The sequence below is a fragment of the Poeciliopsis prolifica genome, unplaced genomic scaffold (assembly GCF_027474105.1).
Source record: "Poeciliopsis prolifica strain line A6 unplaced genomic scaffold, Auburn_PproV2 SCAFFOLD131, whole genome shotgun sequence".
In the NCBI taxonomy this organism is placed as follows: Eukaryota; Metazoa; Chordata; class Actinopteri; order Cyprinodontiformes; family Poeciliidae; genus Poeciliopsis; species Poeciliopsis prolifica.
This window is the reverse complement of record NW_026562506.1, coordinates 410498-436562: the sequence shown is the minus strand read 5'-3', so window position 1 is coordinate 436562 and position 26065 is coordinate 410498. Positions and strand designations below refer to the sequence as shown.

General features: G+C 36.5%; 1 protein-coding gene across 2 annotated transcripts; it reads right to left on the bottom strand.

Annotated features, from left to right (window-relative positions):
- Positions 1-732: 732 nt before the first annotated feature.
- On the bottom strand, positions 733-25106 carry auh (AU RNA binding protein/enoyl-CoA hydratase). Of its 2 annotated transcripts, XM_055024870.1 has the most exons (10): positions 24882-25106; positions 21053-21120; positions 20135-20222; positions 19884-19970; positions 14755-14847; positions 14592-14648; positions 14127-14314; positions 13966-14016; positions 3711-3758; positions 733-1985 (listed from the first exon to the last, which is right to left on the bottom strand). In XM_055024870.1, exons 1-10 carry the CDS (start codon positions 25066-25068, stop codon positions 1908-1910), a joined length of 945 nt encoding a protein of 314 aa, XP_054880845.1. In that variant the 5' UTR covers positions 25069-25106; the 3' UTR covers positions 733-1907. The 2 variants fall into 2 exon arrangements, with proteins under 2 accessions (XP_054880845.1, XP_054880846.1); XM_055024871.1 differs by lacking the exon at positions 13966-14016.
- Positions 25107-26065: the final 959 nt, after the last annotated feature.

Here is a 26065-nt window from a genome sequence, read left to right as displayed (position 1 = left end):
ACAGGGTGTATATTGACAAAGAGTTGGTAATTATTCTGTCCAGTTATTTACAACTGTCATTAGTACTACTATTATGATTCTGAACATTTTCTGTTATGAGAGTTAGTTTATAGTCATTTTGTTTTTGTAATACAATTTATTTGTTGGTTCTTTATTAGTTTATGAAACACTCCTATGAATACCATAACATGGTTTTAATTACAAATTTCTGATAAAGTTGGTAAGTAATATATTTTTTAAAATTGAGATAAGGGGTAGGTCTAAGTAACATTAAGTGTTCACTTTTTCCTACTCCTTTTCAAACAGAAAAGTAGTGGTTATTATTTTGTTATAATTAAGTTTTTTCAAAACCAGTTTGAAATAAAAATAAACTCAACAACAATATATCTGTATACATGTTCTTGTGATAATGAATATGTGGGACTATACAAATCAAATGAAGTATAGAAATATGATTTTGAAAAGACAAAAAGCTAATTTCCACCAGTTTTCAGCATTTTGTAGTGTTTTATGATGCCCCAAAAATCTTGTGACATCCTCGATCAGTTAGTGTTAAAATGATATGAGCAATGTTAGGATCTTGGTAAGGAAATGCTCCAGTAATGGTTATCAAACAGTGTCTTAGACTATGAAGATTTTAATATTTCAGTGAAAAATCTTAGATATAAACTACACATTAATCTTACCATAAAGAGACAAATTGTTTCTTTGTAACAAAAGAATGAAAAAGGATCAGGCATTTCTTTTAGACTTTATTACAGCTGTTTGACATGGCCAGTCTTCACTTGGCATGTGACTCATGCATTCAAAAGTTTAGCAAAAGTAGTTTGAAACTAAAACAACAGAACAAACAATACCAAGGAATAAAAGAAAAGAAAACAGAACTTCTAAATTCTATGGGTTGTTTCATGACAATCACCCACAACCTTAGCCATCATATTAGGTGTTTACAAAACACAATTTTGAAAATGTGGTTATTTTATGGCATTATATATTTGGCACTAAATAGGAAAGACAATTTAATTATATTCAAATAATTTCCAGCAAACTGAAGCAACAGCTTTGCTTGAAACACCCAACATGTACATACATATATGGGTCATACATAAAGAAAACTATGAAACCTTGTGAGCTTTAAAAACAACATAAGCACAGTAATGTAAAACACATTTATGTATCTTCCAATACATAAATAATATGGTCTTTGCCAATTGAAATCTAACCTAAAATGTACAAAACTGTGGACTCCAGATGGCAGCTTATCAAACAAACCATCTACTAAGTTTGAAATATAAATGGACACATCAGAGATGTGTCCATTTGTATTTACCATTTCTGCATGCCAAGAGTCCTCAACTGTCTAAAACACAGTTGAGGACTATTGTTGAAACAAAGCAAATATCAAATTCTATTTTTTTTGAAAAAAACGTACTAAATGTTTCCAAGAAAATGTATTGACACTTTAAATAAACTAGACTTGGTTAATCAACAATGGTTGTAAAATTTTAAAAGAAGAAATTGCATTTGAAAAAAAGCTACACAAAGCCATACATTCCCAGTTTTAGAAATTTTTCAAAGACAGGAACATGAATTTATGAGCAGGTAGTGGGCACACAGCCAGAGATTGGTTTGCACTTAAAGAAAACTTCCATCAGTTCTAACCATGTGTTCTATCATGCAACAAAGTCCTCCAGACACAATGCAGAGTAATGTGTGAAATTTTCTGTTTCACTGCATTCACCTTTACTTGAAAGTACAATGGCATGTGTTAAGATAAAAAAAAGTCTTTACTGTAATTACCACACTCTTTCAAGTCAAAGGCTTTGCATTAAAATAGCTTGGTTGTTCACAGGTGTGGGAATTCATTCATTTTTGGAACAGAATTTCTTGAAATGAATCGTATAACCTCACTCCCCCTTGTATTGAGGACGCCTCTTCTCCTTAAAAGCAGCCAAACCTTCCAATCGGTCTTTTGTTGGGATCACCTAGAAAATCATGAGTACAAGAAGCAATTTGGACTTTTGAGGTTTGTCTCATATCTGGTTTTACAGTCTAAATTTTTTGTATATGGTCAGTTGTATAGCTTAAAATCCCTGTATTTGTTTTGACCTTTGTATGGACAAGGCCTAAGAAACCAAAAAGGGTGAAAGCTAATAGCTAGTCATATGTATGCAGACTTCACTCATGTTAAGCAACCCGAAATGAAAATGCTAAGATGTTAATATATGCTGACATATATTATATTACAAGACAATGTTGTGCTTGGTGCTGTTTTATTTAGTCAAACAATGATCACGTGAAGTTGTATTGATTGAGCGCACTGATTGTATCAATCCACCAGATCCATTTGAAGTTAACTCCATTCTGCTAAGAATAGAATAAACTTTTGAATTTTGTGCCAATTCTAAAGTATAATTGAAGATGATACACTATGTTGCCAAAAGTATTCGCTCACCTGTCTCTACTCAAATATGAGTTTCTCCCCCACAGGTTTAAATTTGATGTCTCTCCTCCCTTTGCAGATATAACAGCTTTAAATCTTCTGGGAAACTTTAAATCTCCTAACCCTAACCCCACAAGGTTCAGCATTTAGGAGTGTTTATGGGGATTTTTGACCATTCTTCCAGTGGCACATTTGTCAAGTCACATACTGATGTTGGATAAGAAGACCTGGCTTTCAGTCTCTGCTCTAATTCATCCTAAAGGTGTTATTTACGGTGGAAGTCAGTACTGTATGCAGGCCAGTCAAGTTTATCCACACCAGACTCTGCCATCCATGCAGTCCAGTCAGACAAGTACCATTGTCCTGGCAACCGCTAAACTCGTCCATCACCTCGCCATACGGAGAAGGTCAATTTGTCATGCTTCTGTGTCACGATCTTCCCCAATTTATATAGGAAAGATCACATATTACTATAAAAAAAACGTGCCTCTGCTTCTCTAGAGTCCAGTGGCATCAGTTTTACACCACAGCATCTGACGCCTTGCATTGCATTCGGTGATGTATGGCTTGGATGCAGTTGGTTACCATGGAAACCCATTCCATGAAGCTGTCTGTTCTTGAGCTAATCTGAAGGCCACATGAAGTTTGGAGGTCTGCAGTGATTGACCTCTTCACACCATGTGCTTCAGCATCCACTGACCCCGTCTGCCACTTTATGTGGCCTATCACTTCATGGCTGAGTTGCTGTCCTTCCAAACACTTCCAGTTTCTTATAATACAGTTGACTGTGGAATATTTAGGAGCGAGGAAATTTCACAACTGGATTTATTACACACATGGCATCCTATCACAGTTCCACACTGGAATTCACCGAGCTCCTAAAAGTGACCCCTTCTTTCATAAATGTTTGTAAAAACAGTCTGCTTAATTTTGTATACCTGTCGCCATGGAAGTGATTGGAATAGCAATAATTTGGATGGGTGACCAAATACTTTTGGCAATGCAGTCTGTTTCTGTGCTCTGCAGGGCCTTGTTTCAGAAAGCAAAGTTAAAAAGCTCTGAGTAGAAGGCTCTAAATCAACCTACCCCAGGTTTAGAAAGTTTTCCAGACAAAGTCCGGTTTAGTTTTCTAGAAAGCTCACAATAACATCATATCTTCATACAAAAGTTATGAAGATACATAACTGTTGTGTCTTCTGAGAACTACAGAAACTCAATTGAAGAAAAATCTAAATTGGCTGTTTAAACCCATTTATCCAACACTCACCTGAGCATAGCACGCCTCTTCAATTGCCAAACCTGTAGCTAAATCCACCTGAAAGGGAATAAGGCATTTGTCAGTAAAGTACACAAGAAACTTGAAACCGTTTTGCTTCAAATGTTGTCCCAGGTCGATGCTAGGACAAATACTACAAAAATATATGAGAGAATCTAAACAATCTCTTTGGACACACAATGACCTGATGTGACTCCTCTTAAGGAGCTCCTTGGCCTAACAATCCCTTGATTATAAAATGATGAAAGGATATTCTATTTCAACTGATACCAATTTATTGTTTAAATTTCACACCTCTTCTGGGCAAATTCAATACATTTAGTCAAATTTAACTATTACAATTCTCAATAAAAAATGATCAAACAACATGTGGTGAGTTTCCTCTGTAGTATGAAGTTTGAACAACATATAAATGTAAAATTAAGTTTAGTATGTATGTTTCTTAATCAGCCATTCATCATCCAACCATTTTCTGCTTGGGGTTGGGTTGTGGGAGTAGCACCCTAAGAAGGGAGACCCAGACTTCCTTCTCCCCAGCCACTTGGGCCAGCTCCTCTGGGGGAATCCCAAGGCCTTCCCATGGTCATGACCCAAAGCTCCTCACCATAGATGACGGTATGAACATAGGTCGACGGTTAAATCAAGACCTTTGCTTCTTGACTGAGCTCTGTCTTCACCTCAACAGACCGGTACAGCGCCCGCTTCACTGCAGATACTGCACCAATCCTCTGTTGAGCTCCCGCTCCATTTTTCCCTCATTCATGAACAAGATCCTGAGATACTTAAACTCCTCCACCGACTACCTCCCCTGACCTGGAGAAGATACTCTACCCTTTTCTGGCTCAAGACCATGGCCTCAGATTTGAAGGCACTGATTCTCATCCCAGCCATTTCACACTGGCTGCGAACCACTCCAGAGAAAGCAGTAGATCAGGACCTGATGAAGACAATAGGACCACATCATCAGCAAAAAGCAGAGATGTGATCCCAAAGCCACCAAAACAGATCCCCTCAGCACCTTGGCTGCACCTAGAAATTCTGTCTATGAAACTAATGAATCAGTGACAAAGGGCAGTCTTGCTTGAGTCCTACTCTCATCGGAAACAAGACCGACTTACTGTCGGAAATGAGGACCAGACTCAGACACCAGTCAAACAGAGACCTAACAGCCCATATCAAAGGGCCCGGTAACCTACCCCATACTCCCAGAAGGTCAAATGCCTTTTCCAAGTACACAAAAGTCTAGCAATGGATTTATGTACATTCAGTAAAACAGGCCACAGATTAAATAGCGGGTTGATTGTCCATTAGGAGTCGTCCCATCCCAAGAGTTTCCCACTGTCAGTCAAACAACAACTTTAGTTTATTGACCCGTCAAGTACCTGGCCAATCTCTGTAATTATGTCACAGACTTACGGATATATCACTTATTATTAAGAATGCCTAAAATAAGAATTTGCATTTGGACAGACAAATTATTAAAGTAATTTACAATAATTTAAAATTTGTTTTTGATTGTTAATTTTATTGTGCTCCATTGTGTCTTGTCAGGTTTAAACTTTTAAACTGCTTGGTGCAAACAGACCACTGAGCCTGTGGTATAAACATTAGTTTTAATAAGGTATTTACTGATAGAGTCATTTATGCTGCTCAGGTTTTCTGTTCCTCTTTTTTCATTATACTACATTCAGTAGTCCTTAAAATGTGCTAAATACTACCTGTTGTCTTAATACTAACTAAAAGTAGAACTTAATCCTTTCATGCATAGTGGTCACTATAGTGGATAACTATCTAAAAGCCATTTTCTTGTGCTTTTTATGTTATAAATGCACACAGACCACTGAAGTGGACACTAATGCATCATAAAATACAGTATCAACTACTGGACATCAGCTGTAAATGCAAGAAATTAATTTTGCTAAATTGAATATGGCCGACAACAGGGTTTCCCCCAAAAAACATGCTAAGGCACCAATTCAGTCTACCAGTGGTCCACCATGTTTTTGCAATAAAAGATGTTGAGTTGACAGGAAAAGTAAAAATATTACTGGGTAATTATATGTTTCACTGACAGCATCAGTAAAACAATATTTAAACCCACAACTAGACTTAAAAACAACACATCAAAAAATGCAATTAAAATGAATATCAATTATTTGGACTTCTGTTAAACCAAATTATGTCAGCAGCCCCTGAAGGCCCTCAGAGCTTCAGGGGCCTATAAATGCTAATATTTCAACACAGACCACACATACTTAAATGTAACATTTGTTTATTGAGAAGATCAATTGTGTTAAATTTGATTCAATGGTTTCAGCAGATATAAATTAAATACTTTAAATTGTTTAACATTCATATGTAAAATTTAAGGGAGCTGGCAAATTTACTTTGTTAAAGTTCAAAGAAAAATATTCATAATTAAACAGTTTTGTTACCATAGCTACAATTTGATGCTATCAGTGTAATCTTTGAGTTTGAGCTCTGTTTGTACACAAATACAAATGAATAAACTGCAATTATAACAAACAGCTTTTTAGGTTGGCCAATTAAACTAGATCCCCTGTCCTAGATTTCACTAAAACACAGAAGATGTTAGAGCTGCTGATGTTTTTAGCAACAAGAGGGTCCCTACGTCAAATTCTGCTCAAGGCCTCATACAGCCTTGGACCGGCCCTGCAGAGTGGCTGCACTGCGCCCAGAGATTTAATTCAGTGGTGATAATGTGGCTATAGTAGCTCTGTTGAGTTTTTAATAATAATTACAGAAACTGTTGTGGTTGCTCAAGATAGGGATGACTTTCTCAGATCTCAGCGTGCATTAACTCTGGCTGACTAAGTAGACAAAGCTTTTGATATGGTTTGATGCATCGTGTAACCGGAAAAATAATACTAAAAGAAAAATAAAATATGAAACCAGCGTGTTGCGTGACTATGAGGAGGCGTGAAAGCTGTATGGAGACTAAACGTGGGAATATTGAATAGTGAACAACAGAGAGAAAAGATAAAAGCAGAGATAAAACAATATATTGAAGAAAATAATAATGGAACAGTAGATCCAACAATACTGTGGGATGCCATGAAAGCACTCATTAGAGGAAAGTTAATAGCTAAAACTGTCCATGATAAAAGAACCAAATTACAGGAATACAGGGCAAACAATGAGAGACTCAGAGAACTAGAGCAGGAATATCAGAAAAGAAAAGATCCAAAGGCATACCAAGAAATCAAGACAGTTAAAGCCGAAATAAATGACATATTTTTAGGGGAAATTGAAAAAAGGAACATATTCCTGAAACAGAACTATTACGAAGTTTAGCTTCAAGAGAAGCTAAACTGTTAGCTAGACGTATTTGCAAACAGCAAACACTTAATGCAATAAATAAAATCAGAAATCTCTACACAGGTGAACTAACTAATAATCCAGAGGAAATAGAAGACATTTTCTGAGAATATTATGATAAACTGTATACACAACCTGAATGTGCACATAAGGAGGAAATGAGAACCTTTTTAAACACATTAGATCTACCAACAATTGGCAAACTACAAAATGAGATGCTGACAGCAACAATCACAAGAGGAAGTGAAAGAGGCAATAAATTCACTAAAAAATAATAAAACACCGGGCAGTGAGGGAAACCCGGCAGAGTGGTACAAGATTTTTAAAGAAGAGTTGATGAAGGACAAGTATAATTTAGATAAGAGTTACAGCGTCTGTCAATTGGACACTCAATAACAACAAAATGCCTCCATCATTCAGTGAAACCATCATTTCGGTCATCCCAAAACAAGGAAAAGATAAAGAACAGTGTAGTAGTTATAGACCAATCTCATTATTAAATGTAGATTATAAGATTTACACATCCATTATCTCTACTAGATTAAACAAATTCGTAGCAGAATTGATAGAAGATGATCCAACTGGATTTATGAGAGGATGTCAAACTCACGATAATATTAGAAGAGTGCTGCATATAGTGGATCAAGCGTAGCAGATAAACAAAGCACCATATTATTAAGTGTCGACGCAGAAAAAGCATTTGATCTGGTAAATTGGACGTTTCTATATAAAGCGTTAGAACGATTTGGATTCAGCAAGAAATCGATAGAGTATAAAAGCATTGTACCATCAACATATAGCAAGAATCAAAATAAACGGAAGCCTAACTGATAAATTTAACATACAAAGATCAACGATGGCAAGGGTGCTGTCTATCACCTACTCTGTTCATACTTTTTGTAGAGCCTTTGGCACAGGCAGTACGACAAGATGAAAAAATCAAGGGAGTTATAGTAAACGGAGAGGAACACAAAATAGGGCTTTTTGCAGACGATGTAATAACCTTCCTTGGACAGCCAAACGAATCACTACCAGTTTTGATGAATCTCTTTGGAAAGTATGAGTACCTTTCGGGATATAAAATTAATGTAAGCAAAACACAGATTCTAACACTCAATTACAATCCATCAGAAGAAATTCAGGAAGCATTTCCCATTAAATGGAATATGAAGGAAATTAAATATTTAGGAATCAACATTACTAAAGAGATATCTACACTGTTCAAAGCAAATTACAATAAAATAACCCAAGAAATACAAAAAGATATAGATAGATGGAATAATTTGCCCTTGGATTAGAACTCAAGAATTGAAACAATTAAAATTAATGTGCAAGCAAAACTTTTATATTTGTTCCAGGCATTACTGATAGAGGATTGTCAAACTCAGTTTGATATCTGGGACAAGATAATATCAAGATACATCTGGGGGGTCAAAAAACCTAGAGTTAAATATGAAACTCTCCAGCTACCGAAAGACAGGGGGGGTATGGGTCTACCAAGATTGACAGAGTACTTCTGGGCAGCACAGCTCAGACATGTTGTACGCTGGTGCTCGCCGGATTACATAGAGACATGGAGAAAGAGTTTGGAGGATACCCAATTCAGAGTGTTATTGGAGATGAAAATAGATATGAGAAGATCAAGAAATACATGGATCCAATTACAATGTTTACACTGGACGTATGGTTCAAAAAATTGAAAAAACAAAAGATAAAGAAAGAAATGAAAGTGCTTCTGTGGGTAGCATACGATAGTGATTTCAAACCAACAATATATGACAAGAGGTTCAAACAATGGATAGGCAAGGGGGTCACAGGATGGTATACCCTCCAGGAAAACAGGGAGCTGGAGAGCTTTCAAAAAATGAAGGACAAGTATCATTTAGATAAACATGAGTTTTACAGATACCTGCAATTGAGAGATTACTATAGGGCAGAAATCAAGTGGGACCCTTCTGTGGAAGTGAATGGTGTGATTGGAGTTGTGCTAAATTCATTTAGTGGCACCAAAATTAAAATAATCTCTAAACTATATCAAAAATGATGAACAAACATTCAACAAAGTATATAAATGAGAAGTGGGAATCAGAGCTTAGTATGACAATTACAGATGAAGATTGGTTAGATATGTGGAAAACGCATCAGACATCCACCAATTCACAGATATGGAGGGAGTTCACATGGAAGAACCCAATACGTTTTTTTATCACGCCTAAAATCAAGAATAAATATAGAGACACAAACGCAGGGTGTTGGTGGAAATGTGGATCGATGATCATTCACATATATTTTGGAACTGTCCTAAAATTGTTCAATTTTGGAAAAATGTACATGAAACTGTGAAGAATATTCTGGGATATGATATCCCTCTGAGTAGCATGGTACTATCTGCAATTTTAATAATACCAAAGTAAGGGTAAAAGACAGATATCTGATCAAGATAAAGTTAATAGCTGGCTAGAAAGCTATCACCAGGAAATGGGGAAGAGCAGACCCTCATTGTCAGGAACAATGGTCTGGAATAGTAGAAGAAATCTACATCATGGAAAAACTGACACACCGGTTGAGACTTCAGCAATCACAAATGGAAGAAACATGGACTGCATTCAGGACAAAAGAGAGCAACAAAAGTAGAGAAAGAACTATGTAAATGAGAGGAAACAAAGGTCATATAGAGGATTAGCTCCCTAGCAACAGTTTTAGTTTCATTTTTGGTTGTGTTGGATGTGATGTGTTCATGTTCACTGTTTATGTAAACAAATGTGAAAAATACCAATAAACAGTTAAATGGAAAAAACAAAACAAAAAAACTAAACTATTTCTTGGCATTACACTTAATGGTCATAATAATCTAATACTTAAGTTATTAACTGCAGCCACAAATTGATGCACATTCTCTAAACTGCATAAAAATCACCTTACATAATTTACATTGTGCAACAGTTATATGACAAATTTAAAAAAACAGAAATTTGACTAATAAAGACTTGTCATATTAAAAGAAAAATATTATTTTTACATCATCATCTGAATAAAAGCAATTCGTCATAGTGTTAGATGAATTGCTGTTCCTAAAAACACATATGCTCGAAATTATTAGGTATTTTAATATACCTGCTATTAATGCAGGCACATAAATTGTTTTAGAGGGAATTTCCAAAATCATCAGAGCAAACAGAATGTGTGGGATTATACAAATCTCTGGGAGTTGTGCATTTTGGCATTGGTACTTGCTTATTCTTGTGTTCATTGTGGATGTCTATTAAAATGTTGCCCTGCTCATGTTGCATATTGTAAATTCAAGGGCATAAATCCCATCTCATTATTGGTGGTTGGCAAAGTTAACCCCCCAATACATTCAAACATTTTAGGTTTGAATGTAACCTAAAATGTGGTTTAAAATTCTTCTCATTGTGTTCAAGCTGCAGGACCAAAATGACAAGTAAGTAGCAATAAATCACAAGTGTTTTTCTCAGTAAACAAACTGGTGAGAACTGTAGAAGTCAAACTAAGATTCAAATGTCGCTTAGATATTAATTTGGTTCAGAGTCACAGATCTAAAGTGAAAAGTTTTAATAAGTAACTCCACTTAATAAAATTCCTCAAATATTAATTTATTGCAGTGGTTCTCAATACATGTCATGTGGTATTTAAATTATAACTTAAGTTGTTTGAAATTTTTTAATATGATTATTATTATTGTTATTTGAGGATTTTCTTTTCCCATTTCCTGGACGGCTGAGAACCTATAAATATGTAGATATTGAATATTTAGGAAGAATCATAAACTTAAAAGCCTATTCTTCCTAATCCTATTAAAGGAATTAGACCAGAGGACACTTAGCAACCCTGTGTCCATCTGGTCTAATGTTTAGATCAACATTAGATTCTCATTCTTCTTTTGCTCTTTCCTTTGGTTTGTTATTTTGCTTGTATTTCCTTTTAATTCCTGTTAAGCACTTTTGATGCTGAAAAAAAAAAACTCTTGATGCTGAAAATGTCCTATGTAAATAAAATGACCTTTATCTTTACGGCTCAGCACCAGAGTTTTCCAGAAAAATATTCAGATTTTAGTTTGTGGTTTTAAAGGCTCTACATTGAAGATGATAAGAAATGAAGGCATTTTTTATTGTTTTACTGCCAGCTGCAATAGCCCCTCTGCTCTCAGCTCCCACACAGAGCTGTTGGCTAGTGGCAACGCTCTGTTGCTCCAGTTTCAAACTTTTCTCATTAAAGTAAGAGTTAGAGAGCTAAATATAATTGAAATACTGGCTACCTTTGACAGAAAAAGGAGCTAGTCTATGGAAGCATAGGAGTTTTGCCAGTTTTGATTTCCAAAGCATAATGTGGAAGTTTATCATAATTCAGCCAAAGAAATAAAATAACAAACTGCAGTCTGATTTTTATTGTTAATGTGTTTCTTCCCATTGAGCAGTGAAAGTAAATAAAATATGTAAGATGTCTTTTGCTTCAAGAATTTACTTACTGGACAATTTTTCCACCCTTTGGATTTAAGCCTATGTGTAAATTTAGAAGTTGCTGCATTTTTGCTTTCCCCCTCCTTAAAATCTTTCCTTTTTTTGTAATTATTTTTTTATTTAGAAAGACAGATTTCCATCACATACAATACTTATAGCTTCACCCTTTCAAGGTCATACATGTTTTATCCATATTGCCTTTCTAGTATTTTCTTTAACAGATTTTTGTTGTAAATGAACAAAAACAAAAAAACAATAAAGGAAATAAAATAAAAATAAAGGGGGGATTACACCACTTCAAGCAATAGAAAATCACAAGTATATAAAAGGGCAGTACACATAATTCACAAGAACAATCAAGTGAAGTCTGATCTAATTGGTTTTACATACTCAGTCCATTTGGTCCAGATCTTATTCCATTTTTCAATTTGGAGAAAGAAATCCTTTCCATAATATAAATCCAATAAATCGATCCATTCATCAACAGTGAGTGGGTCTGGTTTAGCCATTTCCTGGTGATGGATTTCTCTCTTTAAAATTTCTATTAAAATAATGTCTCACCTGCAGGTACCTAAAAGAATCCTCTTTTCCCAGTCAGTGATCCTTCTGTAAGTTTCAAAACACTGAAATATCTCTTTGTGGGAAAATGAGTAATAGGTAGTTAATCCTGTTGAGGACCATAACTTGAATCTGTTATCAGTTCTATTTGGTGCAAGATCGCAAGATCTATGTCATAGGCACGCCACCTCCTAATTTTAGAAGCGTCTCCTATTCTAAAATTATTCATGTCTTTAAAAAGCAGGCTTCAGAATTTTCTGCTGTCAGATTGCAGGTGTTTGCTCAGATGAACCACACACCACATGTGAACACACAAATGTGCTCTTTTAACTTTAAGGACACGTCTGTAAACATTGCCATGCCACACGATTTTGCAATCATTATAAAAAATAACACTGTATTGTTTCTGAGACAGTGGGACGCAGCTGCGCTGCGATCACTTATGTTTCTTTTAATTCACATTCATTTTGTTGTGCGTCTGCAAGTGAAGATAAACGTTTTTGTAATTTTGACAAAACTTGAGATATTAATATTGGGTCGAGGTCTTGAGCCGACCTCGACCCATTTTGTCAAATGAGACAAAGATACAATCCAAGTCTGTGAAAAAAAACAGTCGGTCCAGAGCCCTCCATCCCTGATTGTGTTTGATCAGAGACGGAAATTAGTCTAAACCAGGGGTGATCAATACGTCGATTGCGATCTCAGCAGCAGGTGACAAACAGAAGGCCTCCAGGAAGCCGATACCAGCACTTCCTCTTCTGACAGGCTTATCAAAAATATTCACCAAGATCCAAAACGTTTGTAGCTTCATCAAAAAATAATTTATTAAAACAAATCAACAAAATGTGTTAAAATGAATATTCTCAGTAATTATTGTTAAGTTGCGTTTCAGTTCCACTGACAAAAATAGACAGACAAAAAAAGGTGACTCAAAGACAGACTGAGGAGCAGAGCAGGAGTTTAAATGAGCTGATCAACCACCGCTGTGTTCATGAGAGGCTTATTAATAATCGAGAAATAAATATCAAACCTGGAAACCTCATATCATAACGGACTGAATGTTATGTTTTTAACGTAATCTCTGCTGGGCTTGTAGGGCGCAGGCGGTTGCTACGGCAACAGTATGTTTAAAACAATAAACAGAGACGGAGAGTAAAAATGTGCGAGTGGTTTTGAGCTGATCACCTGTTTGTGTTGTTTCACCTCTATTTACCTTTGCTGTCGTCAATAAACAACAAATTTGGACCAATGACCTCGTTCATTTGCAGTAAACGTCATAACAAACATCAAATAGGACAAATATATTTAAGTTTTGACAAACAAATGTCTTCTACCACAATAATTCTGTGAAATTAAATGAATTATATCCCAAGTTCAGAAGATGTGCCTTTACTTTAACAGAGCTCTTTGGTTCCTCTCATCAGGCTGAAGTTTATCATATTCAAACCAAATTTCATAACTGACTGACACCTGCTGGCCTCAGGTTTGCAACCAGCTTCTGACTGAGAAACCAGTAACTTTAGAATCTCACTGAGGAAGAAAAAGCATTAGGTCTTCTGTCACTTTATCATTTCTGATATAACTGAAATGATAGTGACATAAATGTATATTCGTATAGAAAATGAGTCAATAGGGTTTAATTTACAACTTTTATGTCTTCGTTTCATGAGGTAGATCTCAGCCGGCTGGTAAGAGAAAAAGTGAATCTTGGTCTCAAAAGGTTTGAGCACCCCTGATCTAAACTTAACTCAATTGGCTTACAGCTAATCTGACCTCTAACTATTTTTCCCAATACAAACTTTGGCCATTAAGCATAAATATTTATACTGGACTTTGACAAAGCTAGTAGTTAAGCAACTACTACAACTCACCTCTATTCCTTGGTTGATTGCTAATTTTGCCATCCTAACTGCAATTGGACCCTGTAAAGTCAAAACTCAGAAATAAGATTTAAAATGACAACCCTTTCACTTAGTTATGCAACTGATTCTTTTCCAATTAAATATACATGTTTAACTCATTGCTTGAGTACCTGAGGGTTGATCTGACGAGCAAGTTCAAGAGCGTAGAGATAGGCAGCATCTCCATTGTCATTCTGCTCTACTGAATGATTGACTAGTCCCAGATGACTCGCCTCTTTTCCATCCACTATTTTAGCAGTAAATATGAGTTCCTTGGCTTGAGATACACCAATAATCCTTGGGAGACGTTGTGTTCCACCTACAAATAGTACATATGAAAAATGGAGCTTTGAATACTACGCGATCAAAATGGCAGCTAGCTTTCTTTTTTTAAACTTATTTTCAATAAAAAATTTTATATCAACACATACACATGTCCACCCTCGTCACATCTCACATTTCACATCTTTGACATTTCATCAACACCAAGCAAACAGGCTGTTTAATTCTGGGGAACTTTTTTTTTTTTTAAGATTTCAAGTCCTCTTTACTTTTGGAAAAACAGAAAAACTAATAAAATAGAAATTCAAGCTCACCTGCTCCAGGAATAATTGCAAGCTGTGTCTCAACTAATCCCATTTTTGCACTGCTGGCTACAGAAATAAAGAAGAAACCATTATGTATTTTGAAACATGTATACATACATATACACCCTTTTTTTGATTATGTGTCTTTGTAGCTTCAATGTAAAAGTCTTACAAGCAATTCTTATGTCACAAGCAAGGGTCATTTCCAAACCTCCTCCTAAGGCAGCCCCATCAATTGCAGCAATAGTAGGTACTGAAAGATTATCTGAAAAATAAAGAAAATACATAAATAAACTAGAAAAAAAACTGATGCACAAATAACTCAGCACAACACCAATATTCTTAATGATACATTGTCCATTTATGGGAAATGACACCACAGAAACTAACAAGGGATGGATGATGCTTTAGAAGCCTATTTGCCACTGTCCAGTTGCACTTCAGCTGATTAATGTCTGGTTCAATTCTATCCAATTGGTTCCAAACGCTTTCAAACCTACAAGGTGAAGTGCAAACTTATTACATCCTATCTCCCCTACACCAACTTCACAGAAAAGAAAAACGCATACATGAATTCAGTTTCACCAACACCCTGGTCGCCCGAGGGGGCATTGTCAGTCACCCGCGGAGCAAGTTCTAAAAATAGCCATTGAAATTGGGGAGCACTGCCAAAGAAATGATTGAATTTATTGTTTTTGTTAATATTTAAAGTTTTTAAAGAAACTAAATTCTAAAAAATGTTTGAATGAAATTGCTTTACACATAAAACTCTTTTCTATGGTTAAATTTCAGAACTATGCGCAGACGCCTGCAGGATATTATGGGAGGGCAGCAGCACCTGCAGCTGTACGGCTGAACCCGCTCTGCCTACCTTAAGATTTTCCATGAAGTAAAAAAAGAAAAGAATAATTTCTGACATTTTTATTATTCTCTACAAAATTGCGGAGAATAAAAAAAAAATCTTATGTGTCAAAACATCTTGAACATAGCGCACATGTGAGTCTGTGGGGTTCAAAGGGCACGCCAAAGCTTAAATCTTATTGGTCCGTTTGCTTTTGTTTATTTGGCGGCTTGGAGCTTTTTCTGTAAGCAAAAGATGAATGAGCAGATGTTGTTCTTCTTTCCGTAGTTCTTCTTTTGGATGCCGGTTGAGCTTTACTGTGTGCGGTTCTGGCAGGTCGCCGGTTTATGAGCTTCTTTGATGTTTCCCGAACTGGAGAGCTGGCGGGTCCAGTCAGCGGACATCTGCTGCTCTTTCTGAGTGCCGGGCCAAGACTGGGTTAAACAATTTAATCTAGTCAAAACGTTCTCCAAAAGAGTCAAAATTAAGCAAACGTTGTTGCTTCAAAAAAAGCAACAACGTTGAACGTCTGACACCTGGTTTTGTGCGACGCGCACATGATGTGTGCTCCTGCAGGGTAGATGCAGTGATAGTTTAATGCGGACCTTCTGATCTGCAGGACATCTGCTGGTGTCATCCAATGAGTGGCCTGTGAGCTTTTAAGTTTGTGAAACCACAAGAAAAATAAACTGGCCACCCGCCAGAACCGCACACACTGTAAAAAGCTCAGGCAGGATCTTAGAACAATGGAGATTCAAACTCCACTCATTAATTTTTAGCTCACAAGAAAAGCAAACTGACCAATAAGATTAAGGCTTTGCCGTGCCCTTTGACCCCCACAGACTCACACTGATGTGATAAAAGATGCTGTGGCACAAAAGATCTTTTTCTTCTCTTCACAATTTTGTTAATAGTAAAGTAACTATAATATAAAATAACTATTGTCAGTAGTCCCTAACATTAATACGATCAGACAGCATGTAATCATATTTATACATATACATAGTGTTGTTGTTTTTTTTAACTTTATTTTTAACAACTCATGCCCACAGTTGCATTCTTCTGTCTCTTACTGACATATATCTTCTGCATTATAACTTGAGAAAACAAGATGAGACATCAAATGATCTAACATAGGCAATAAGGAATACATAACAGAGTACAAACCGCAGACAAATAACAACAAAATAGAATAAATACAAGACACAATTAAATCCCCTCAGAGGTAAGATGGTCCACACACTCTTAAACACCATAGTATTTTAAAGTGACCCACAGGTGCATACAAGTGCAAAAGGGCAATCATGTAAATGTCTCATTGAAGCCTTAAAGAATATGTGATTCCTTCCATCAGATAAATGCCCCAAATTTTTTGTATCCATGTGTTATATGTAGGAGGCCCTGGTTTCAGCCACCTGATAGTTATACATTTCAAGGCTGCAGTGAGCAAGATACTTAGAAGATATCTATCACCCTTCCTGTCTATTCCATCAGGTATTACTCCCAAAACTGCCACCAAGGGAGTTTTTGGAACATCATAGTGTTGTTATAAAGACTGAGCCAAAAAAGTTTCTGTCCGTATTAAACAAGTAGCCCTTCATGTTCCTCTGGTCCTGTGAAATAACACTTCTCATAAAGGTTGGTGACCCCTGGTCCTAACTGTCCGTCCAGGGCCTCATGCATAAAACAGTGTGCAGTTTTTACACTAAAACTTGGCTTAATGAAAAATTTTGAAAATTGTGACGCACAAAAAAAAAAAAAAAGCCGTGCACACGCCCCTTTCTTTTATACATCCCAATTTGCAGGAAATAGAGGGCAGCTGCTGGTCCGCCTGTCATCACCCATAACTGGATATGTGAATTAGTATAAATACCCAGAAGTCTGCCACCACCTGAAGCAGTAGCTTTGTTCAGGTGCTATAAACGTCCTTGTTTACAGCAGCATGAGTAGTTAAGATATTAATAATTCTATATTTTCTGCAAAATCTGATTTTGGGGCACAAGGTCATCTCACAAAAACAAAAATAATACATTTCAAAGAAAACATTTTTTCATTACTAAATAAATAAATCCTGAAAATGCCTGTTTGAACAGCAGAGCGTTCAGCAGGTATTTAAAGACAGACAGCGTGTCAGAGAACCCTTTGATTGGACTGCTGATGTTTATTCGAAATAAAGAAATCATGTGCATAATTTGTACATTTACAGAACAGAGATGCTTTCTGTCCTGAAGGCGCATTCACAAAGCTGGCGGCTCCACTGAAGGATGACTGCAGCTGGACCAGACTTTCAATGTAAAAGTCTTACAAGCAATTCTTATGCTTGTAAGATAAGAATAACGATTTTAGTTGACATGCTCTTTCTTTAAGTTTTGCTGAGTGCTCCAGGGTGATCAGTCTGGGTTAATCTAAACACTAATAAACCATTATCACATTTCTCAGCAGATCAATATGATTTCTGATCTATTGTTCTCTCTGAATCCTTCCATTGGTGATGTTCTCCATCAGAGCCAAAGCGCTCCACAATCACACAGCTCACCTTTGCGCAGCTCCTTACGTACGTGTGATTATATACACCTTGTTTGGAGTTAATCTGCTGATCCAACACTATTTTCATTTTTTAGTGAGAATGAAATTATCCCACAGATGCATTTCATGCACTTTTGGGCAGACCAATGCGTTATATCTTTGAAACAAAAACTGAGGAAAAGTACCATTTACATTGGAGTGAGGTTTTCACATCTTTTTATTTCTATTTTTATTTTTGTCTGTGTGTCAGTATATTGTCTGAGGATAAATGCGGTTCAGTTTCATCATTTACATTTTAAACAATAAAATACTAAAACCATGAAAACTATCCTGTTTAATGTTTCTTGGCCTAAATAACTGAATGTAGTCAAACGTCAGTGGATTTAGGTGAGTTTTGATGCTTGTAGTTTGATATAGTCGAACACGTTTGCGTGGCTGCCGCACATTTTCACAGCAGCAAAAAAGTGTACGTATATTTATGCAAACTTTGACACAAAGTTAATTTTTACACATGCCAACTTGTGCATAAAATATTGCACGCACATTATTTGTGCACACATAGGCTTTATGCATGATGCCCCAGAACTTTCCTTTTGATTGCAGGGCTCAGTGCATTAGCCCTTCCAGCCCAGTCCCACCCACTCCCTGAAATACTCAGAGCTATGATTCCAATTGGGCCGGCCAGACAGGGTTGGTTTGAAGTCAGCCGTTGATTGATGCATTGGCAGTGGATAAAGCAATGAGTCATTTTCCAGATCTCTCCATCAAAGGAGTGTTACCCAACTTTCAAGATGTCTGACATTTTGACAGATTGTCAAAAATTCTTGTCATAAACCATTCTTACCTGTAAGTTTTAAATGATATTAATTTCATATTCAATTGCACTGTATTCCCTTACGTCTAAAAAGTGTTCAACAAGTTGAATGGAGAATCCACATCATGCCATCACACATGAAGCAGATAAATAGATGCAACTTTTTCTCCACAGTGTAAAAAATTTAGTTGAAAGGTAAAGCTGATTTAGTTTTGAGTTGATCACCTGTTTGTGTTGTTTCACCTCTATTTACCTTTGCTGTGGTTCTTCACAGCCGCTGGAGTTTCTGAACGATCAATAAACAACAAATTTGGACCAATGACCTCGTTCATTTGCAGTAAACGTCATAACAAACATCAAATAGGACAAATATATTTAAGTTTTGACAAACAAATGTCTTCTACCACAATAATTCTGTGAAATTAAATGAATTATATCCCAAGTTCAGAAGATGTGCCTTTACTTTAACAGAGCTCTTTGGTTCCTCTCATCAGGCTGAAGTTATCATATTCAAACCAAATTTCATAACTGACTGACACCTGCTGGCCTCAGGTTTGCAACCAGCTTCTGACTGAGAAACCAGTAACTTTAGAATCTCACTGAGGAAGAAAAAGCATTAGGTCTCTGTCACTTTATCATTTCTGATATAACTGAAATGATAGTGACATAAATGTATATTCGTATAGAAAATGAGTCAATAGGGTTTAATTTACAACTTTTATGTCTTCGTTTCATGAGGTAGATCTCAGCCGGTAATGAAAAAAAATATTTTTGGGGGCTGAAATTCTTTATGGAACCAAAATTTTTGGGGACCAGAATAAAGTAATAGCGTAATTTGTTGTGAGTTCATGCACTGTGTTAGTTTTGTTCTTTGAGCAAGGTGATGTTCATGCATGACTCATTTTGTGCACCAGTAAAAAAAGCATATGCCTATGTCTTGAATTGGAAATAAAGTCCTATTTTATTGATCACTAAAGAAGGGTTCAGTGAATGCGCATATGGAACTGGTGGGTTCAGAACCTCAGAAAAGGTTGAGAACCGCTGATATAGTTCTACTACATCTATGATAGAACACTGGTGCTAAAGTATAGTATGAAGAGCAGCAAATAAACTACCTTACCCAGCTCTGTAATGAGGGCTCTTGCTTTTGAAACAAACGGTCCCACCTCACTTTGATGCATCTTTGCTCTCTCTTTCAGATCTGCACCTATACACGGAAACAAAATCACAGTATCAAGTTTGTGTCTTAGCCTCCTGTTGCAAGATGATTTCTGAACATAGCATTCCTAAGAACAAATAAGTACTTGGCACATAACATTTAGACAAAACTTTACGTCAAAAGATAAAACAGCAAAGTCCCCAATTGCATACCTGCACAGAAAATACCAGGAACCAAGCTGGACAAAATGACACTGCGCACTTTGTTATTCTTCTTAATATCCTCTACAGCCGCAAACATCTAGAAGAAAAAGTTAAATGACATAACTACAAAGACAATAAAATAAAAGCTGATATATTACAGAGGATGTGTTCTGTTATCCAAGTCTGAAAACCTAATGTGACAACATGAAACAGAGCAAACAAGAACAAACTTTTCCACAAACAGTCCATGTTACACAGTAACAGTAACATCAACATGGCTGTTAATGTCATGTTAACACATCAACAGTCATATGCATGTAATGATGTAACATCATTACATGCAATTTATATAATTATTGTACATGTAACAATAATTACATTTAATAACATTACATATTCGGGTCTGATTTACAGACATGCACAGCAAAATGAACATTTTAGATGGAAAAATAATTATTTCCATATTTTATTTTCAGTCTCATTTTTTTCTACTTTTATATGACATGTAATGATGTAACATCGCATCATTATATTTTTTGCATATGATACAAATGCATATCCAAATCCGTAGATGAACCATTTGCTACATCGATTCAGGAAAATGAGTATCAAGAAATCTATATTAATTTTAAATCCAACTTGCTTCTGTTTCCCAAGCCTTTTTGATGACCTTTAATCTTTTACTCTCAATTTCAACAAGGCATCAAACAAACATTATCAAGAAAAGACCAAATATCGCTTTGTGAAAACCCTGACAATCTGAAATGCCTTCAGATTTCAAAAGTAGCCTTAAAGAACAAATACATAAAAACATTACACATTTAGAAGTTGATCAAAAATAATTCAGAAATTATTTAATGAGAGCCAAGTAAATCTAAAATGATTTTTTTAAAAAAAAACAAAAAAGGTAAATAAATAAATACATACCATGTTGACAAGATTTTTGCTTATAGAGTTTTTGGCTTTTGGTCGATTTATCCCAACAACAACAATTCCTGAAATAGAGATGCAATATATTGATATAGTTAAGGATGAAATTGATCTTCGATATTTATATTGCTGTAATGCAGGGGTCCCCAAAATTGGTCTATGAGGGCCGGCATCCTGCGTGTTTTAGTTCTCTCCCTGATTTAACACAACTGGATCAAATGATGGCTCGTTAGAGGCCTCAGAAGAACATTGACATGCTGAAGAGGTTGTTGGTACCACCAAGGAGAGAACTAAAACATGCAGGATGCCGGCCCTCCAGGACCCACTTTGGGGACCCCTGCTGTAACGGAAGATAACTAATTAGATAATTCCCTTTCCCTTTCAACAACATAAATGCCACACACATTGCTTCTCTGCTTCAGTAAAACAAAAAAACAACAAATCTCCCTACAAAATCCTGTGGTGCATCACTGTCTCTGAATACCACATGACCAACCCACAACCCTCCTGAAACACAAATGGTAACAAAATGGAAAAACAGTGGTTGTTAATATCAGCCCAGTTTAACTAATCGAGCCAATACAGAGATGTTAAAAATAGTCCAACATAGGCCAATACCAATATTATTCATCTATCATGCTTCCCTAGTATTATTTTTAACATGTGAAATACTCAACAAGATGATGTCAGGCCTGATGGAAAAAAATCCTGAGTCTGAACATTTTTCCATGCTCAGGAGGGGAACATGAGGCAAGCTCATGTTTGTAACACATCTTTAACAGATAACATATAAAAATAAGGGGCCGTTTATGGAATAAGGGGCTCCTGGACATGCAGTGCCTTGCAACAGTATTCAGCCTTCTTGAACTTTTCAACCTTTTGCTGCTTTTCAGGCTTCAAACATAATGATCTAAAATGTGCTTTATTTTCAACAAGTTGAACACAATCATGAGCTGGAAAGAAATTTATTGAAAATTTTAAACTTTTTTTTTTAACTGCAAAGTGGGGCTGCAATATTATTCGGCCCCCTTGCATTGATACTTTGTAGCGCCACCTTTTGCTGCGATTACTGCTGTAAGTCGCTTGGGGTATGTCTATCAGTTTTGCACATCAAGAGACTGAAATTCTTGCCCATTCTTCCTTGCAAAATAGTTGGAGCTCAGCGAGGTTGGATGGAGAGCGACGTGAACAGCAGTTTTCAGCTCTTTCCACAGATTCTTGATTGGATTCAGGTCTGGACTTTGACTAGGCCATATCTTTCTAAGTAATTGTCCAATAAAATATCTGAATATACAATTTAAACGATGCGATCACTACCTCCCAGAAAGTGGGCGCTGCAAACTCTGGCATTGTTATTTCATGCAGCTCCTGCAGGATCGGCCCAGGGCATAGCAAATTAAGCAGCTGCTCAGGGCCCCAGGGCCAATAAGGGGCCCCCTGAGTGGAGGAGAATTTTTTTGTTTTACAATTTTGTAACAATTTCTACGTCATTATAACAAAAACACACAATTCATTATCAAGTGATTTGTTTTTACAATAACATATAATGTATGTAGAAATCATTATTTTTATGGACAAAAGCAAATAATGAAGTGCTCTTCGGGGGCCCCTACTGGCCGGGTAGGTCATGCTTCACCGGAAATATGAGCTGGAATGTGTAGAGTGCATCCAAACGTCCAAAGCTGCAGTAGAAGATGAGTTAGCAAAACAATGTTAGTTTATCCTTCAGGGAGAGAGAAAAGAAAGAAAAATAGGAAAGAGCCAAGATAAAAATTTATTTTCATGCGTCTTGGTAATGTTATGTTTATCAAAACGATTTGTGCTTGATAGCGACCTGGAACGGTTCAGTTCAACAGCCAAACATTTATGCTAGTGTCTTCGTGTTTGTGTGAAACTGAGTTTTAACTGTGAATGAGTTGATTCTCCTGGTTGGGCCTGGATGTTTCTGAGTTTCATCGCTTCAAAACGCTGAGTTTGAAGACAATAATTAAAACTTCTCAATGTTTGACATTGTCTAGCAAAATGTTTTCCCATCAGGTCACATAACTGCTACATTAATAAATCAATAAGCTACTCTATGTTGCAGTTGGTGATATGTTGTTTGCTGCTGAGCATGATCATTTATATGGCTTAATCAAATATTTTTACATCAGCTTCTGAGATATATGAAACTTGGTCAAATTATTTAGATGCTCAGAATCAGTCCACTATCTGTCCACATTCTCAGGGGAGAAAGACTCACCTGGTATAAATTACATTTTTAGCTACTGGACTTATGCTTGAGAGAAATTTATTTAATCAAAGTATGTCATGAATATGTGTGTGTATGTATTACATCTCAAGTTGGGCTGCACCAATTGAAGTTTCCTGCCCGATCGCCGATCTTTAAAAAGCCTTACCTGCCGATTTTGATGTTGGCAAAACACCTGTTTTTGCTTTTTTTTGTCTGAAATGTTGCTGAACATAGCAAGAATGTCACTGAATTTGCCACAGTGGGTGAATAGTGTTAACTGCAAACATGCAGACATGACCTTGTGGACCAATCCGTCAGTCAAACTTCTTACTGCGGAGCAGGAGAGGACAGATTTTTAAACCTTTCCTGATGAAGATAAGATCAGGGAATGATATTGACTTCATATGTGCGTATCAGCCAATAACTGATCCCCCAAAATTAAGAAAATTGTCGCCAATATATTGACTGGCTAACAAATTGGCTGGCTGATAAATGTATTCTATATTATACATGCATATAGAATAAAATGGAAACAGAGATGCAATAAGTTTATAGTAGGTATGCACATGATCTAATTGTCTGAGTTTTGATTGCAGCAATCCACGTTGTTAGTGGACATAGAGGGCCCCAAAACCAAATTTTGCTTAGGGTCCCATGGCGGGTTGGGCTGACAATAAAAAGTGGGAATGTGAAAAACCAGATCCATGAAATTCCTCCGTTTCATGGCTCGACAGTCACAAAACAGAAAAGCTTGATCTGCAGCTCAGTCCCTCATAAATAACATCCCCCTATTGGTGTCTTGCATCCAGCAGAGAGGTGTACAATGCAGCAGAGTGCCTCTCTTCATGCAGGGCTGGTTTGACTTAGAATATGATTTACAGCCTCTCTGCCTACTAAGATCTGTACCACTAACTGCTTAAATATAGATTTAGTAAAGTCTGTGTGTGGGGGCCCAGGTTAATTGGCCAAGCTTTGAAATCAATCAGATTTGTGAACAAACCCAGCTCAAACACAAAGATTACAGATAGCACCACACTGTAGCCATGGCAGCACAACAATCAGTTTCCCTGGTCAGTGTGTGATGAGCCAGCAGACCACCAGGCTTCACTGGCCTTCACTGGAAGATCAAATACTATTTTCTCCACTTGACACAGGAGGTCAAAAGGGATAATACTAGCAGGAAGTAAGGTGATGGAACTTTTTCCTAAGTTAAAAAACATGTTTAGTTGATCTCTTAAGTTTTAAAAAAGTAATTTTTGTAATTAAATCACTTTCTCTTCCAGAGACAAAACACACAAAGACGTTAATATTTAATGATGTGTGCTCATTTTTTCTCATGACTGTATTTTTTCTTTTATGTTTAGTCACAAAATATAAACTAATGCTTTTAAAATAGGACCGTCCTGTCACCAGCAGGGATTGCTCCGTGCAGGCTGATGAAATGTGTTTGTAGTCTTCAGGATTCAGTCACCAGTCAGTTTTTCCTTCTCGAAGGAAGGATCTATAGGATCTACTTCACATTTTGTCAAAATTGAATAATGTGAGACATTCAATACTATTACCACAAAGGAGCAGCACCGGGGGACTACGTACCCGCGTCTTCCCCGTCCAGATATCGGACCTTCAGGTCGTCCCTGGAGTCATGACTGTATTGCCGCGTTGCAGCTTTGGGGCGACTGAAACACAAACCTCTCTGCTGTCGCCAGCAAAGGTATGGGGCTGACACCACGTACACTCTGGAGGTTAAACACTGGGACAAACGTCCCACTGCAGCAGCCATGACCGTCAACTACAGAGGTCTTCTTCTTCTTCGCCTCCTTTTTCTTCTTCTTCTTCTCGTTGTTGTTGAATTTACTGGCGTTGGCAAAAAACTTTTAGTACCATTAGCGCCACTCACTGGTATGGAGTGTGGTTCGCAATGGTCTACCTATCTATATATAACATTTGGTCTGTACTGTATATATAAATATATGTATCTATATATATATATATATATATTAAAAAAAATTCCCTTCTCCACCACCGCGGGTGGTTCTTATCCTCTGAGCTCGGGTCCTCTACCAGAGGCCTGGGAGCTTGAGGGTTCTGCGCAGTATCTTGGCTGTGCCAAGGACTGCTGCACATTTCTGGACTGAGATGTCTGATGTTGTTCCTGGGATCTGTTGTAGCCACTGCTCCATTGGCTCTATATATATATATATATATATTGGAAGGTGAAGACCACAGTGGTGCCTGGTGGCCTGGCGGGGCCTCGGGGCAGTAACCCCCAAACTGGAGCAGTGGCTACAACAGATCCCAGGAACAACATCAGACATCTCAGTCCAGAAATGTGCAGCAGTCCTTGGCACAGCCAAGATACTGCGCAGAACCCTCAAGCTCCCAGGCCTCTGGTAGAGGACCCGAGCTCAGAGGATAAGAACCACCCGAGGTGGGTGAGAAGGGAATTTTATATATATATATAAAAGCAGCACCGGGGGACTACGTACATATATATATATATATATATATTATATATATATATATATATATATATATATATATATATATATATATATATATATATATATTATATATATATAACATTTGGTCTGTACTGTATATATATATATATATATATATATATATATATATATATATATATATATATAATATAACATTTGGTCTGTACTGTATATATATATATATATATATATATATATATATATATATATATATATATATATATATATATATATATATATATATATAACATTTGGTCTGTACTGTATATATATATA

Coding starts and splice junctions, on each gene's coding strand:
- auh (XM_055024870.1), bottom strand. CDS start 25,068: ATGGCTGCTGCAGTGGGACGTTTGTCCCAGTGTTTAACCTCCAGAGTG. Junction 21,121..24,881: donor TCTGGACGGGGAAGACGCGG/GTACGTAGTCCC, acceptor TCTCTATTTCAG/GAATTGTTGTTGTTGGGATA. Junction 14,315..14,591: donor TGCAATTATTCCTGGAGCAG/GTGAGCTTGAAT, acceptor TACTATTTGTAG/GTGGAACACAACGTCTCCCA.